Source organism: Papilio machaon, chromosome 10, assembly GCF_912999745.1.
Source record: "Papilio machaon chromosome 10, ilPapMach1.1, whole genome shotgun sequence".
Classification (NCBI taxonomy): Eukaryota; Metazoa; Arthropoda; class Insecta; order Lepidoptera; family Papilionidae; genus Papilio; species Papilio machaon.
In genome coordinates, this window is record NC_059995.1 from 1,854,946 (window position 1) to 1,868,951 (window position 14,006).

General features: G+C 32.8%; 1 protein-coding gene across 1 annotated transcript in view; it reads left to right on the forward strand.

Annotated features, from left to right (window-relative positions):
- Positions 1-1,633: 1,633 nt before the first annotated feature.
- The window catches only part of LOC106713360, a 33,969-nt gene continuing 21,596 nt past the window's right edge, over positions 1,634-14,006 (forward strand). Inside the window, exon 1 of the mRNA XM_014506163.2 lies at positions 1,634-2,097. Within this exon, the coding sequence (XP_014361649.2) occupies positions 1,858-2,097 (240 nt within the window). The 5' untranslated portion in view covers positions 1,634-1,857. The remainder of the gene's footprint in view (positions 2,098-14,006) is intronic.

Consider the following 14,006-nt stretch of genomic DNA (forward strand, 5'->3'; position numbering starts at 1 on the left):
AAAATCAGTTCGATCGATCTTGAGTTATAAATAGTGTAACTAACACGACTTTCTTTTATGTAATATATAGATTTGTTTAAGTAACACGAAAACTATTAAACCAATTAACAATATTTTAATTATCAATCCCTTCAGGTGAATTCTTTATCGCCAAAAAATAAAACATGAAATAGCCATAATTTTATTTTTTTATATCAACTATATTTCCCGTTTGGTAAATGATACGGCGGATAATGGCGCTACCAAGAATCATGTAGGTACTACAAAATCCTATGCACGCACCGCGTTTACGCTGTTTGCTTCTACATGATTGCACTGATTGCACTGTTAACTCGATAATCTGTGACAATATGACAACTGTTGTACTTTTTTTTTTAATAAAAAAAGGGACAAGCGAGCAGTTGGACCATCAAGGTGCTTATCGACGTCCATGGACATCTGCAATACCAAAGGAACACTTAAGTCTTATAAACAGACAAACGTCAAACATATTTGCCGGCCGTTATATTATTTAATACTTTCATCTTAATAGGGGAGGGAGTGTCTATATGTGATATCGGTAAAAAAAACATAATTAATATTTCGTACATTTTACGTTTGTACGTTTGATTTCGTATGTTTCAGCTTGAAATTTAATTTTTTTCATTTAAACAAGGGATACTTATGAGGTTTGTGCTGACTGGGTTTGTTTATCATTAACCAAATATCAAATTAACTGAGGAAATATAAAAGACATACATCCTTTCAATTCAAAAGATTCAGTTACATTTGTGACTCAGTAATTTTTTGCTTTTGAAGTTATTTCACCGGTAAATTATATCAGAAATATGTGTCTATAAGCGATAAATAATACGAAGGAAATTAAATACCAAACCACTAATATATACATTAATACTTCCTGGTTTAATAACTTAGCTCATAATATAATTTGTGCTAAGATTTTCTGAAATAACGTACGTTAAAAGCCATTGGCATAATTGACTTATGAACTTAGATCAGTGATTTTCAAACTTATTTCTTTCACCGCCCACTTTGAAAACCAATTATATTTCAGAGCCCCCTAATTTTTATTCAGCCCTAAAACTTAAAAACCACAATTTCATTACTTTAATTAATTTCAATGCCCCCCATTTTTTGGGCCCCTTATCGCCCCCTCCTAGGTTTCAATGGCCTACTTTGGGAAACACTGACTTAGATTATGAAATAGGTGTAAACATCATTATCAGTGTAGGTAATACTTTCTTATCAAGTTAGTGAATTGATAATATATTATTAAGCTTGCTTAATAATATAGAATAACATGCCAAAGAAAAAAGTAGTAACATGTCAAACGATATTTGAACTAGTCTGCATGTCGTACCACCCAGCCACATGCCTTTTATTTTATAATCAAGCTTATATCTTAACATCTGAAAGAATAAACAGTACACCTACAATTGACAGCTCAGATTGATTTGACAAGTAGAGTAATATTAAGAAACCGTATTACGTGTATGATGCATTAGTTGTAACTAAACTGTGCTAATCCATATTAAAGTTCATAATCGAGTTATACAAAAATGCCATGGGCTTGCGAAATCAATGTAATATGTAACGGCTCGTGTCACACGTAAAAGCATTCTTGACACCGCAAGCTCTAGTTTCACCGGTCGGTAGGTGAGCGCGCGACCTTGCGGACCAATACTCAGCAGGGCGGGGGCGCCTATGACTGCGGCTGGCTGCGGCGCTGACGCCACTCGTACTGCGCTTACCAACCGACCAGCGCGCTTCCAAACATTTCAAATACGAATTCGAAAATCGAACGCGAACGGACGATGACATATTGATTTTTTAATAAAAAATAAAAAGGCATAAACAATGTGGTTAATTTTTTTATGCGTGTTAGCGGGCACGGCGCTGCACGCGGAGGGTGCCGGCGCGGGCGCAGCGCGTCTCATATGCTACGTGGAAAATACGCATGCGTCTGAATTTTCCGAGTGCACACACCTCGTGTACGCGGGCGACGCTAGAGGTGAAAAGCTGGACAACTTGCTGAGAGAGTACAGGAAAAGCAATCCCAGGCTGAAGATCATCCTTCGAGTCTCCGAAGTAGACAAGGTACGTGGGTAAAATGTAATAAATATAGTGATACATTGGCAAAAAATCTAAAGATTCAGAAATATATAACTATTATCGATAAATAATAAATTTAAACGATTTTGTCTTGATCAAAATTAAAGTTCTCTAAATTGAAAAGACTCTAAGATAATTCATATTTATCTTTGAAATACACTAGAGCCGTAATAATTTTTTTTTTTAAATGTAAAGTATAGATCACAATTACTGATTCTTGTAACAATTATTTTATAAAATATACATATAATTATACAATAAATAGGTATTTAAACTACATTCATCACATCTTATAACTATGTAATTTTTTTGTCACTAGTCCAAGTGACAAAAAAATTATAAATTTTTCGAAACTTGGCTGTATCGTACATGTTACCTTTGCCTTTTTCAAAAATGGCGGTTCGTAATTTAAGGCGGGCGTAAAAAGAAAGTTGGTGCAGAGTCGATGCCAATTGTATGTACATACAGTTACGTTAATTACAATGTCTGTGTTATGTTATGTTACGTATTTAAGTAGAGTGCTTCCAAAATGTCTGAAAGGACGCAGAAGTATTACACAATGTATAGTATTTACTACTGTTATTGACTTCACTCACCATTTCTAACTTTTTTGGTAAAGTGTAAATGAACTACAATATTTGACATGTGTTTTGGTTATAAATTAGTTACTATGTGATGTTGTAATACTTCTACATGTATTTTTTTTTGCACACCAAATTAGCTTGCTCTTTTCAAGTAAACATAAGTTTTCTTAGGTTATTATCATAAAGCTACTTAAGAATATAAGTAATATATATATATAAGTTTCCATTTAACAGGATTGTTAATTTTGGATATTTTATATTCAAGACAGAATATTGTATTATTCTTCAAAAATAGTATAATACTTATCTAGAAAGTATTATAGTTGTAAAGGAACAAAAACAGTCAGTCCAACAAAAAGATCTAAAAATTAATCAATTAGTAATTCAATATACCTTAGTAAAGACACTAAAAGCAGTTAAGCTATTTTCATATCCGGTTCTATTTATATCACAAAGAGGATCCATATTACAAAGAGGTGTTAGATTCAATTTCCACATGGCTTGTTGCGCGACTGGCCGCGGCTCTTGCGTATGAAGTCGTTTGAGGCAGCGGACGGTGACTGCTTTACCAAATGACAAAGTGCGCTTAACCACTAATTGAAAACACCACGTGGAAACAGACACTTAGTACCATTAGTAACATATTGGCGATTTGAAAAGCGTTGAGGTGTAAGGTCTGGGAGTCAGCGAAGCGTGCTGTAACACAAGTCGTCGATAACTCCGAGGTTTTTCCGGTGTAGACTTACGTGAATGCAGGTAATGATGCTCGTCGTACTGTACACGTATTCCTGGCGCCCTCTGACTACGTAAGGGTATACGTTCCGCATCTATGTAGAGTTTAATTAATGTTGTGATACAGGTCAGGATTAAATTAAATGGTCTTTTAGTCTTTGACGTGTGGCTATGACTTAAAATCCATATTATGAAATGTCTTCTTCAGGTTGTACTTAATGGTACGCTCGATGTTTTGAACCCTGAAATTCTGGAGAGTAATTGACACAAAATTCATACTTTATTCCAGTTTTCATTATTCCCAGCTTTAAAATCTAGGTATGGTATATTAAAGTAAAACAAGCAGCGTTGGTACAAGTTGCAATTATCATTTTATAAATGTACCGATAATTAAACTTTAAGATTCCTTCGCGGGTCAAAAGGTTCCAACCCTCATTACAGCTGACATTTAAATTAAAAAACATAAAAATGAAACAAGACAAAAACATACCAACTAAGGTGAAATAATTGAACGATAAATAACAGACAATATTCGATATTCGGCAATACTTTCATCACGTACGTCGGATTCGTTTTAAAGTTCGTTGTATTTAAAATTGTTTCGTGATTCGCGTCACCTCTTTAGGTCAAGTCGTCAACTTTAAAGTGTCAAGATAATGTCCACCTGTCCGGGTCAATGCGGAGCAAACCCGGTCATATTTCGAGTGAAAACATGTGATGGTTCCATATGTGTACGCTGAGTGTTATTCAAAAATTATAAACAAGTTGTACTGGTCAATATCGCTGGCCAGTGTGACGTAAGCAGGCTGTTGCTAAACTTTGATAGGTTTTAGGTTTAAGTCTCTTATAAGTAGTCCTCAGTATTGTATTGTAAATCCTATTCAACCTTTTTTCGTCATTTTTTTTTAGTCTTCGATGTTTATCATCAATCTATAGTTTTGATAGCAAACCTCCCTAAAAGTTATTACAATAAAATACATATTAATTAGAGATGTTAAATATAATAATGTTATATAAGTTAGGAACTGCATTCTTAATTGATTTTTCGTATATCTATGACCCCTATTGGACACCAAACGTAATATGTTTGCAGATTAACTATTCTTATATAATCTTAAACTTGACAAAAATATTTAGACATAATTTATTTTTAATTTGTGTAATACTAGTATCCACCAGCGACGCTGTCCGCTCGGAATTAAAAAAAACGTAATAAGTAGCTTATGTGTTCTAACAGACTATATTCTACATCTGTGCTAATTTTCATCAAGGTCCGTTGTGTCGATCTGGAGATACCTTCAAACAAACATCCATCCATCAAAACATTCGCCAATGTTAAGTGTCAATCAACAGCAGTAATTGTGAATTTCGACTACTCTCTCACTCTCTCTCTGTGCCTAGCTCGTATCCCACATGGTGGTGGGGTCGGCTTTCCCAGTCAGTTTCCTCCACCCCGTCCTGTCCTCGACATCTTCATCTGAGACTTGGCACTCACTCATGTCTTTTACTTTCGACTACTGAAATACCACAAAGACAATATATTGCTATCTCCGGTTTTTCAAAGAAAGTAAGAAAAAAATATAAATATGTTTTTGTAATGTTTTAGCAGTTGAAACTTACCTGATTAATGTGTTTCACCAAAATGCAAATAAACAAAAAATTAAATATGTCAATCGAAAAACTGACTGTCAGTTTGAAACTAGCTAAAGACACCCGTAAGATGCATCACAATAAATAATATGTGATAATAAGCAGTGACTGAATATTTAGATCAAATAAAATATTAAAGGCTTAAATTTTATTATAGATATTTCAAATTACTTTATTGTTTTTTTAAAGCTTTTTAAACATTTAAAATAAAGTTACAACAAAATCTCTCTCATTCAAATTGAAAAAAAAAACAGAGACGACATCACGTATCATGTTTCAGCAGTGGAAATCCATCGTAAACATTGAAAACATTCATCAAAGAAAGTCGACCACGTATTACGATACTAGATTTAATTTAGTTATTCACTATCAGATGCTATTTTTTGCGATATTCACTTGTTATCTAAATCAGGATGTGACTTTGTTTTGTTTTTAAACCTGTTCTTTTGATAATAAGAACACGCTTATGCAACGGTTTCACTTCGCGATAACTGTGTGTGACCTCGTTGTCCAGTGGCCAAAAGGCTGTCACTGTTTCACGGGCCCTGGATTCGATTACACAGAGGGTAATTATGAAACTACATTTTTGTATATTTATTCGCTTATCCTATCTATATAAACATCGTGTAATCGTATAATTCACGAAAATTGTAAAAATGTCCAATTCAAAAAAGTAGTCGATCCTTAATACAAGATCCGGAGATGCACCGAAAGACCATGAAAATCTGAAATATCTGTTCATCCCACGATGTTATTTTCTTTAATGCTTTATTATTATCACACAGTAATATTTACGAATTATATTAGATTATGATTTGTCATAAAAGATCTACTCTTAATGATTGACACAAATTTAAGCTCCAATTTGACATACCATGTCAAGGTCATTTTGCCGATCGTCACTTGTGCTGACAATTTTGACAAGTGTTGACTGTAGATTGAATTTATTATCGGTATGCTATCAAGTAAGTTATTATTGACAAAGTCACGTTTGCAGAATTATAGATTGGTACTGTGATTTTCTTACATCGCAGAGCATTCTAGCATCCACCGAAAGGTTTACTATAATTTTTTATGTTTTATATTTCGAATCTTTTGCAGAAAAGAATAACGTCTCTTATAAGATTTCAAACCTGTAACATTTACGGCGCTTGAAAAAGATTCCATTTGATGTTAATCTGTTGTTATTGTAGAAAAATGGTACACAGTAGCTTAGTAAATGCATATTTACTACTGTTGAAGTCACCTACGTCATATAATTATTTCATAAACATAATTGTGGTCTTCTTACATTCTATACTGTTTTTCCAAGTTTTCTTGGCATTGAATCTTGTCAATTGAATCCTGGTTCAGTCTACTAAATGACGTAATATCATATACGCTACCTGCATGGAATGCTGTCGTATTTGCATCTGTAAATGTAAGACGAAATGCTTCGCCTCGGCTTAGTCCTAGAGAAAATTACCGTCTGGTTGATAATGTTTCTGAGTCAGATAAATAAATGTAAAACGTACTGTTGAGTGTGTAATACGTAATACTAGAGTTTTTGTACTCGTTAACTAAACGTGGGAAATAGACCACAATCGAAAGCGTCTTAATTGCAGGCTTTAAAAGGGCTTTTAGTTCAGTTTGTACAGAAGCACAATTTTATATATATGAGTACAAGAAAAACAAACGTGAGAAAAAGTTCTTAATACAACAGAGTATTGTTTCCGTTTATCTTACTTATTACTAATATTATAAATGCGAATGTTTAGATGGATGGATGTTTATTACTAGGTATCTCCAGAACGGCGAAACGGATCTCGATGAAATTTGGTATAGATGTAGAACGCAGTCTTTAAGAACAATACCTATGATCCCGGAAATGTATACGGTTCCCGTGTGATAAGTTTTATTAACATATTTAATCGATAACTCAGCAACGGTTGAATATTATCTCAAATAGCACATAGTACTATTATTCATCCAGTATTTTTTTCATGACAACGTCGTGGCCAAAAGCAAGTAGCAACATAAAGTCTATTGCATTAAATTTGTTAGAAAATACATAATTTTATTTTGAAATTTGTCATGCTAGTAATTTTAATATCCATTTTTATCATAACTTCTTTAAAAAAAACTGGTCTAACCTCTTGTTTGTTACTTTTAATTATAGTTACGTCGTTAAATTGGCAATTAATTAAAACTTTTAATCTGTAATGGCCGCGGGCGTTCAATCGTAATTCAGAGATCATGACGAGTCCTGAATCAAACCGGTCACGTCCAATGTCCATTGATAAACATGTCGGCATTGACGAATTAAATCAACAACTACTCTCACTTTCTTCTACGGAATACAGCCTTTAGTCAAATCGATGTACTACACTCGGCATTTTAATTAAAGGCTTTACCCTATTATCGATAGTTTAAGAGTACAAAAATGTCTAAATCGCCCTAAATCAAAGATTATTCAACTGTTTTTTTTTGGTCTGATAACTTTCGCCGCCCACCGTGTTCCACGTTTACCCCAGAGTAATCACACACACATAGTTTATCATTGTGAATAGGTGTGATAAGTAAGTATAAACATTTAGGAAATTCTAATCACCCTTGTCATGCAATGAAGACAATGTTTCCGCATAATGCTTTCTCATGCTGCACCGTCACATGTTTCTGTTCGAAAATGTAATCGTTTTATGTCGTGTTTGTCATTTGTAATATTTAAGAAATGTACAACAGAAAATCCCAAACTATGGGCCAATTTTATTGGAGGTAAATAACTGCGGGGAGAACTAAGGCAATATGTTATGTTGTCTCAATTCAAAAGCGGAGGAGAGAGATGTAAGGGAATGTTTTAATACCTAAAATCTACTGTAATGTTAAAGAATTACTATGGTTAATGTTGAAATACAAGTTCTGTAGAGATATTCAAAGATAGTGAACCAGTAAAACAAATGGTGCTAGTTATACAAATTAAGATGTATAATAATGTATCTTTTAATTATACAAAACAAATTATTATCAATGTTTGTTATAATTTATTACAGATCAATTAATTCACTGTATAGTTTTATTTTACGGCTTCATTATAAGATCATTTTTCTTTTATTAAAAGCACCGACGACTTGTCAATAAATAATAGCGAATTTGAAGTGTGTTTACTTTGAATAAATCAATTGATAAAATAATGTTAAAATTTTTAATCATTTTAGGGTGTGTATGCATGACTTTCTCATATTGGTATACAAATTGAAACGTCATACAAAACTTTCCTTTATTTGAGTGAATTTATCATACAATTTTTTGCTATTTCATTTTGTATGTCACTAATGTTGAAGCATGCTTACACTTTAAATTTTCAAATAAGATTACGATTGAGTGTTACGTCATTTCAATAGGGGATAATAGTCTAAAGCTAAAGTCTCTAAAGGTACCCCGTTTTTTGACAACAACAGATTAGTTTGTATAATTTTGTAACTAGATGTCGCCCGCGACTCCGTCCGCGTCCATGATAGCCTATGTGTTCTTCCAGATTATGATCTACATTTATGCCAAATTTCATAGAGTTCCGTTGAGTCGTTCTGGAGATACCTTCAAACAAACATTCGTATCTTATATATATAAAAGAAAGTCGTGTTAGTTACACTATTTATAACTCAAGAACGGCTGAATCGATTTGACTGAAAATTGGTGGGCAGGTAGCTTAGAACCAGGAATAGGACATAGGATAATTTTTACCCCGTTTTCTATTTTTTATTCCGCGCGGACGGAGTCGCGGGTAAAAGCTAGTTTATAATATTAGTAAGATAACGATTAAGCCGTGTAATAAACAAGGATACTCGCAATGTGTATAGTTATTAAACACCACAATAAAAATGGTCACCGCATTCATAAAAAAACAAGCTGTGACTTTGACTTTGACTTAGTATTTTACAACGTACTGTCCAGCAATCAATAGATAATGAAAAGAGAGTCATTCTGCGTATAAAAATGTACTATTTCATGTTGCGCTGCATTATTTAACTTGGAAGTTTAGTTATAATTTCAACCTTAAATATCTTACAACAGATATGTTATTGCACTGTTTAATCTATAAACTAACATGTAATCCTATCCATTATCATGACAATGGATATAAATGTATAACCTTGACAAATTCATTTTTCAATTCGACTGTATTTTTTTATGTGTGTTACCGCGAAACTCCGCCCTCTGGTGGTCCGATTTTGATAAAAATTATTTTAATCGAAAGGAAGTGCTTGCAGATGGGTACCATTTTTTTAATTTTTTTCCCAATTTATTAAAATCTGATTCAAATAAATGTTAATCTGTACAATAAAATCTGTAGTATGTAATATTAAAAAAATATATGTTTCGTACACATGACAATTTTTTTCTGTCCGCTCGTCCGTCTGTCAGACTATCCAAAGGTCCGCATTTGTTTCAGTTAATCTCTGGAACGACTGAACTTATCTTGACCGGACTTTGAGGTGAAAACAACTGATGTACGCGTGAATAGGCTTTCTTGTTTTTTTTTCGTTTTAATTCTGCACTGACGAAGTCGACGACTAACGGTAGTTTTCAATAAAAATTACTACCTCGAAAATAATTATTACAAGATCAATAACATTCAGGATAATGTCAACGCACAGTAAAATTGATAAAATAAAAAAAACTCTCATTTAATTTTATTGGATATGTTACTCTTCTGGTTTTTAAAAGTCGTTGGAAAAATAGTTCGAATTACATTCACATAAGATTAGTTGCGGAAACATTAAAACAAAATAAAATTGAACTAAATAATATTTTAATTGATTGACATTTTTTAAGAGGGGACGACCTCGCGTGGACTTTTTAAGGCAGCGCAAGGTTGCGGCGGGTTTTTAAATGTCCGAGTTTCGGAATTCGGACGTTTATTTTTTTTATTTATTGAAATGTGTGTATTGCTTGATATTTTATTATCTTGCCGCAAGCGACGTATGACTTTTGCCTGCCTACGTGTCTAAAAATTGTGGGAGTTTTACTTTAGTAATAATTCATAATATTCTTTCTTGAATAAAGTCCTCACATATTTTATTTTTATTCTTGTTTAAGGAAGATCTGAACATAAAAAATTGTAGCAAATTGTAGCATACATTAGTAATGAGTAGCATTAACTAACCAAATCACTATTAAGTAAAACTTTTTGATAAGAAGTTAACCTAAAAGTTGGTAAACCGATGTTCTTATCAAGAAAAGTTTAATTACTTAACCTGTATATTCACGTCAATTTTTCATTTGTGTTTAAAATTTCGCTATAATATTAATTAAAGTATAGCGAAAGAAGTTCAGCCTATGACAATTGAGGACAATCATCTTACTAAATGCGAAAGTTTAGATGGATGGATAGATGTTTGTTAGAAGGTATCACCGAACGGCTCACAAAAACCCTTGATGAAATTTGCTACAGAAGTAGTCTGTGCCAATGTATAGTCTGGAAAAACACATAGGCTACTTTAAATGTTTTTTTAATTCCGCACAGACGAAGCCGGGGCGATAGCATATTTACATCATATAATGTCAATATTTATGTTTTTAATATAAAACAGACAATATTCATAAAATCAATTCAGAGATTGAGTAAACGTCTGATTCATACGAAACTTCTTTCATAATAAATGAAGTCTGAATAAAATTATCATCAATTAGCAGCATATTCGCGGAATGTGAACGATTTCAGTTCACACGGTTATCAATACGTAATAAATAAAGTAAACACGATACAACAGATCTATACTTAAGTATTTAGGTCAATTAAATATTGTCAGAACTTTCTTTACTATTACCCGAAAACTGACGGTGATAACAAAAACCAGTGACTACATTCCAACTGTTGATTTTTTCGCGGATGTCGAAAAAACATCTAGATGTTGACACCTAAAGACATTATTATTAAACGCAAACCTAAATAGAGTTAAATCAGAAAAGATGGCAGCAATCTGCTTATTCTATCCTGGGTTCACATTTGTCACCGTAAACTCTTGTCAGTTCAAATCTTTATAGCAATAATTTTGTGTCGTACAATGCCGAAACATTCCTTATTCGCCAATTTGGGCAACCGGTCAGGTGATACAAGTGGCGTACATACGAGTTGCGTAACTGCTACTGAACTCAATCGAAAGTTGCAGGACCCGACAATACGAACAACATACGCGATAAAAACAAGTAAACAAGCGCTAACTTGTATGCTCATGTTGATTTAATCTAAGCTTTAAGTAATAAAAGTATTGAAAAAATTTGAAACAACTCTTCAAATAGCTTGAAATTATTTTATAGGTCTATTGATTTAATTTACGATAGGTTTATCATTTATGTTGGTGTTAATTTTAATTTTGATTACCATTACACAACATAAAGTAAAATAAAACCATTTAATAGTCAAGGCAAAGCGAAGCCTGGAGGTCCGTGAAAGGACAGACCACACCCCAACTACGCTGATCTTTATAATCTGTAATAATTTATGATAATAAGAGTAACTAACGTTCTACATAAGTGACATATTACATGCATGACTGTGAATTATAGTTTATTTACTGCAAAAGTGGGCCACTTAAATACCTATTCCATTAAACTGTCAAAGCACACGCCTATTAGAGGCTACATATGCATATATACAAAGGTGGGCATTAACTCGTTAATCCGTTAATCGTTAATTAACGAAGTTAACATTTTCCTTAACGGATTAACTTTTAAGTTAAATTCAAAAAGTGTTAACGCTCTTGTTAACTTCCGTTAAATTCTACTTCCGTTAATTTAGTCCGTTAATTGTTACAATAGACACTTAATGACGTGTTGTCATTTTATTTAAATTATGCATCAGGCTACATTCGTAAGTTCGGCTATGTTCGGCGACCGTCGGCGAGTCGAATGGTGAACGAGAACGAGAGAGAACGAGAGCGAGCGAGTGTGATGCATGTTATACAATACACCGAGCGGCCGGGATAGACGTGATCAAAAGAGTACCACAGAATCCTTGTTAGAAAATAATGACGATTTAAACAAACTCACCTCTATCAAATATTGCGAAGTTTAGGCGCTAGACACCTTCAAAGTTTATTAATTATTTCACATTTACACAAATATCTCGAAAAGTCTTTATTACATTTTATTCACATTAAAACTGGTTTTCATTTATTTAACATCAATTTTTTTTAGAACAAGACTTTGTTATAAAATCAACATAAGGTTCGAAAACACTTTACTTTTAACACAATAATTGTTATACGTGAGACGCAAAATCTATTAAAAAAGATAAACTCTGCGTTGAATTGCAATCAAAATAATCGAGTGTGCATTACTCTTCAAAGTCGTACCTAAAATACAACTAAACTTTGTTGCAGACAAAAATGTTTATTTTGTTGGAGTTTAAAGACAACAAAAAATATAAAAAAATATAGTTTACGGTTCATTTGAAACAGCGTACAAATAGGATTTTTTGTCATTGCGTAGATAAGAAACAAACAATGAAAAATAAATTTAAAAATTCGAGAGACGAAATGTGCACGCAATAAACGTTCCTCAAAAACAAAAGGGATTTAGGTGTTTATTACCGTCGTTTGTTTTTTGGGGCTTCTTCATAGTCAACGAAAAATAATTTTAACAACAACAAAAATATGAACAAAGGATCAAATGGACAGCCGCACCGAGAATGCGATAACGAACTCGATGGATTTATGGCCCTAACCCTTCTAATGGTCGGGGATGCACGTGCGCTGCGCAAAGACAATAGCGAAGATAATTTGTTTGTTTACAAAAAAAAAGTATACGACAAAACGCGAAAAAATGAGGAAAAAGATAAAATAATTATGTTAGTGAAATAATGGTAAATTGTGTTATACTAAAATTAATATGTGAAATGTAGCCACAAGTGACCTTTCCAAAAAGACATCGATTTTTTTACGTATATCGAAAGTTTATTTTAAAATTAATCGAATGTCGTTGAAAATAATTCAAAACATATTCTTACTAATTAACTATAACGATTTTGTAGGTGATAAGAAAAAGAGAAGACATCACCCGCGATCGGTTGTTTTCGTTATGTCGTGTAACGTATGCTCTATACACTGAGAGTAATTTAACTTGATTTAACATATAACAATAGATCGGACGATAGATCATTAGATGATAGAAGTTATCGAAGGCATCTCAGTTGTATAGTTTGATGCGTTGAGATGTATCACTGGATTGGTTATATAGTTCATTTATCAATGTTATAATAAGTTTCCTCTGATGTTAGAAGTTTTATTAATAAATCTTTATTAATTAATAAAAAGTAAATAAAAAATGATAAGTCTGTTCGTGGGTCCTTAGCTAAAATAGAATAAAAAAATATTACCAAATTATACATAAAATTAAATGTTCAGTTGTTGGAGTATGAGCAAATGAATATTCGGGTGCAAATAGTAACAGATAAATGTAAATACTGCACAAAAGTTTTGTTTTCTTTTGTATATTATCGCATGTCTTAATGTTTAATAGAAAATTTATGTTGTCTAAATTTAGTTAGCTCTCTAATTCCATGACGTCGGATTGTCGATAAAAAATTGACTGAAAAAGTCAATTGTCCATCATTGTCAGTGTAGTATATAAGTGTGTGTAACTAGTGCATGCTATGTCATTATTATGGTACAGGCATTAGTACATCGCTCCTATTGTCTAAATTTTATTTTAGTATATTATATAACTAAACTAAAGACAGAATTAGCGATCGCCCGAGATTTCGTAAGCGCAGTAAAAAAAATAGCCTAAGTTCTATTGAAAGTCTCGACAAAATCGGTCCATACGATTCGGAGATTATTCGTATGGCCGTTTCCCGCTTGCACCTTATACTCGTAATATAAACAAAAATTAACTTTAACTGTTAACTTTAACTTGCGTTAAATTTTCGTAAATTAAACGCTTTAACGA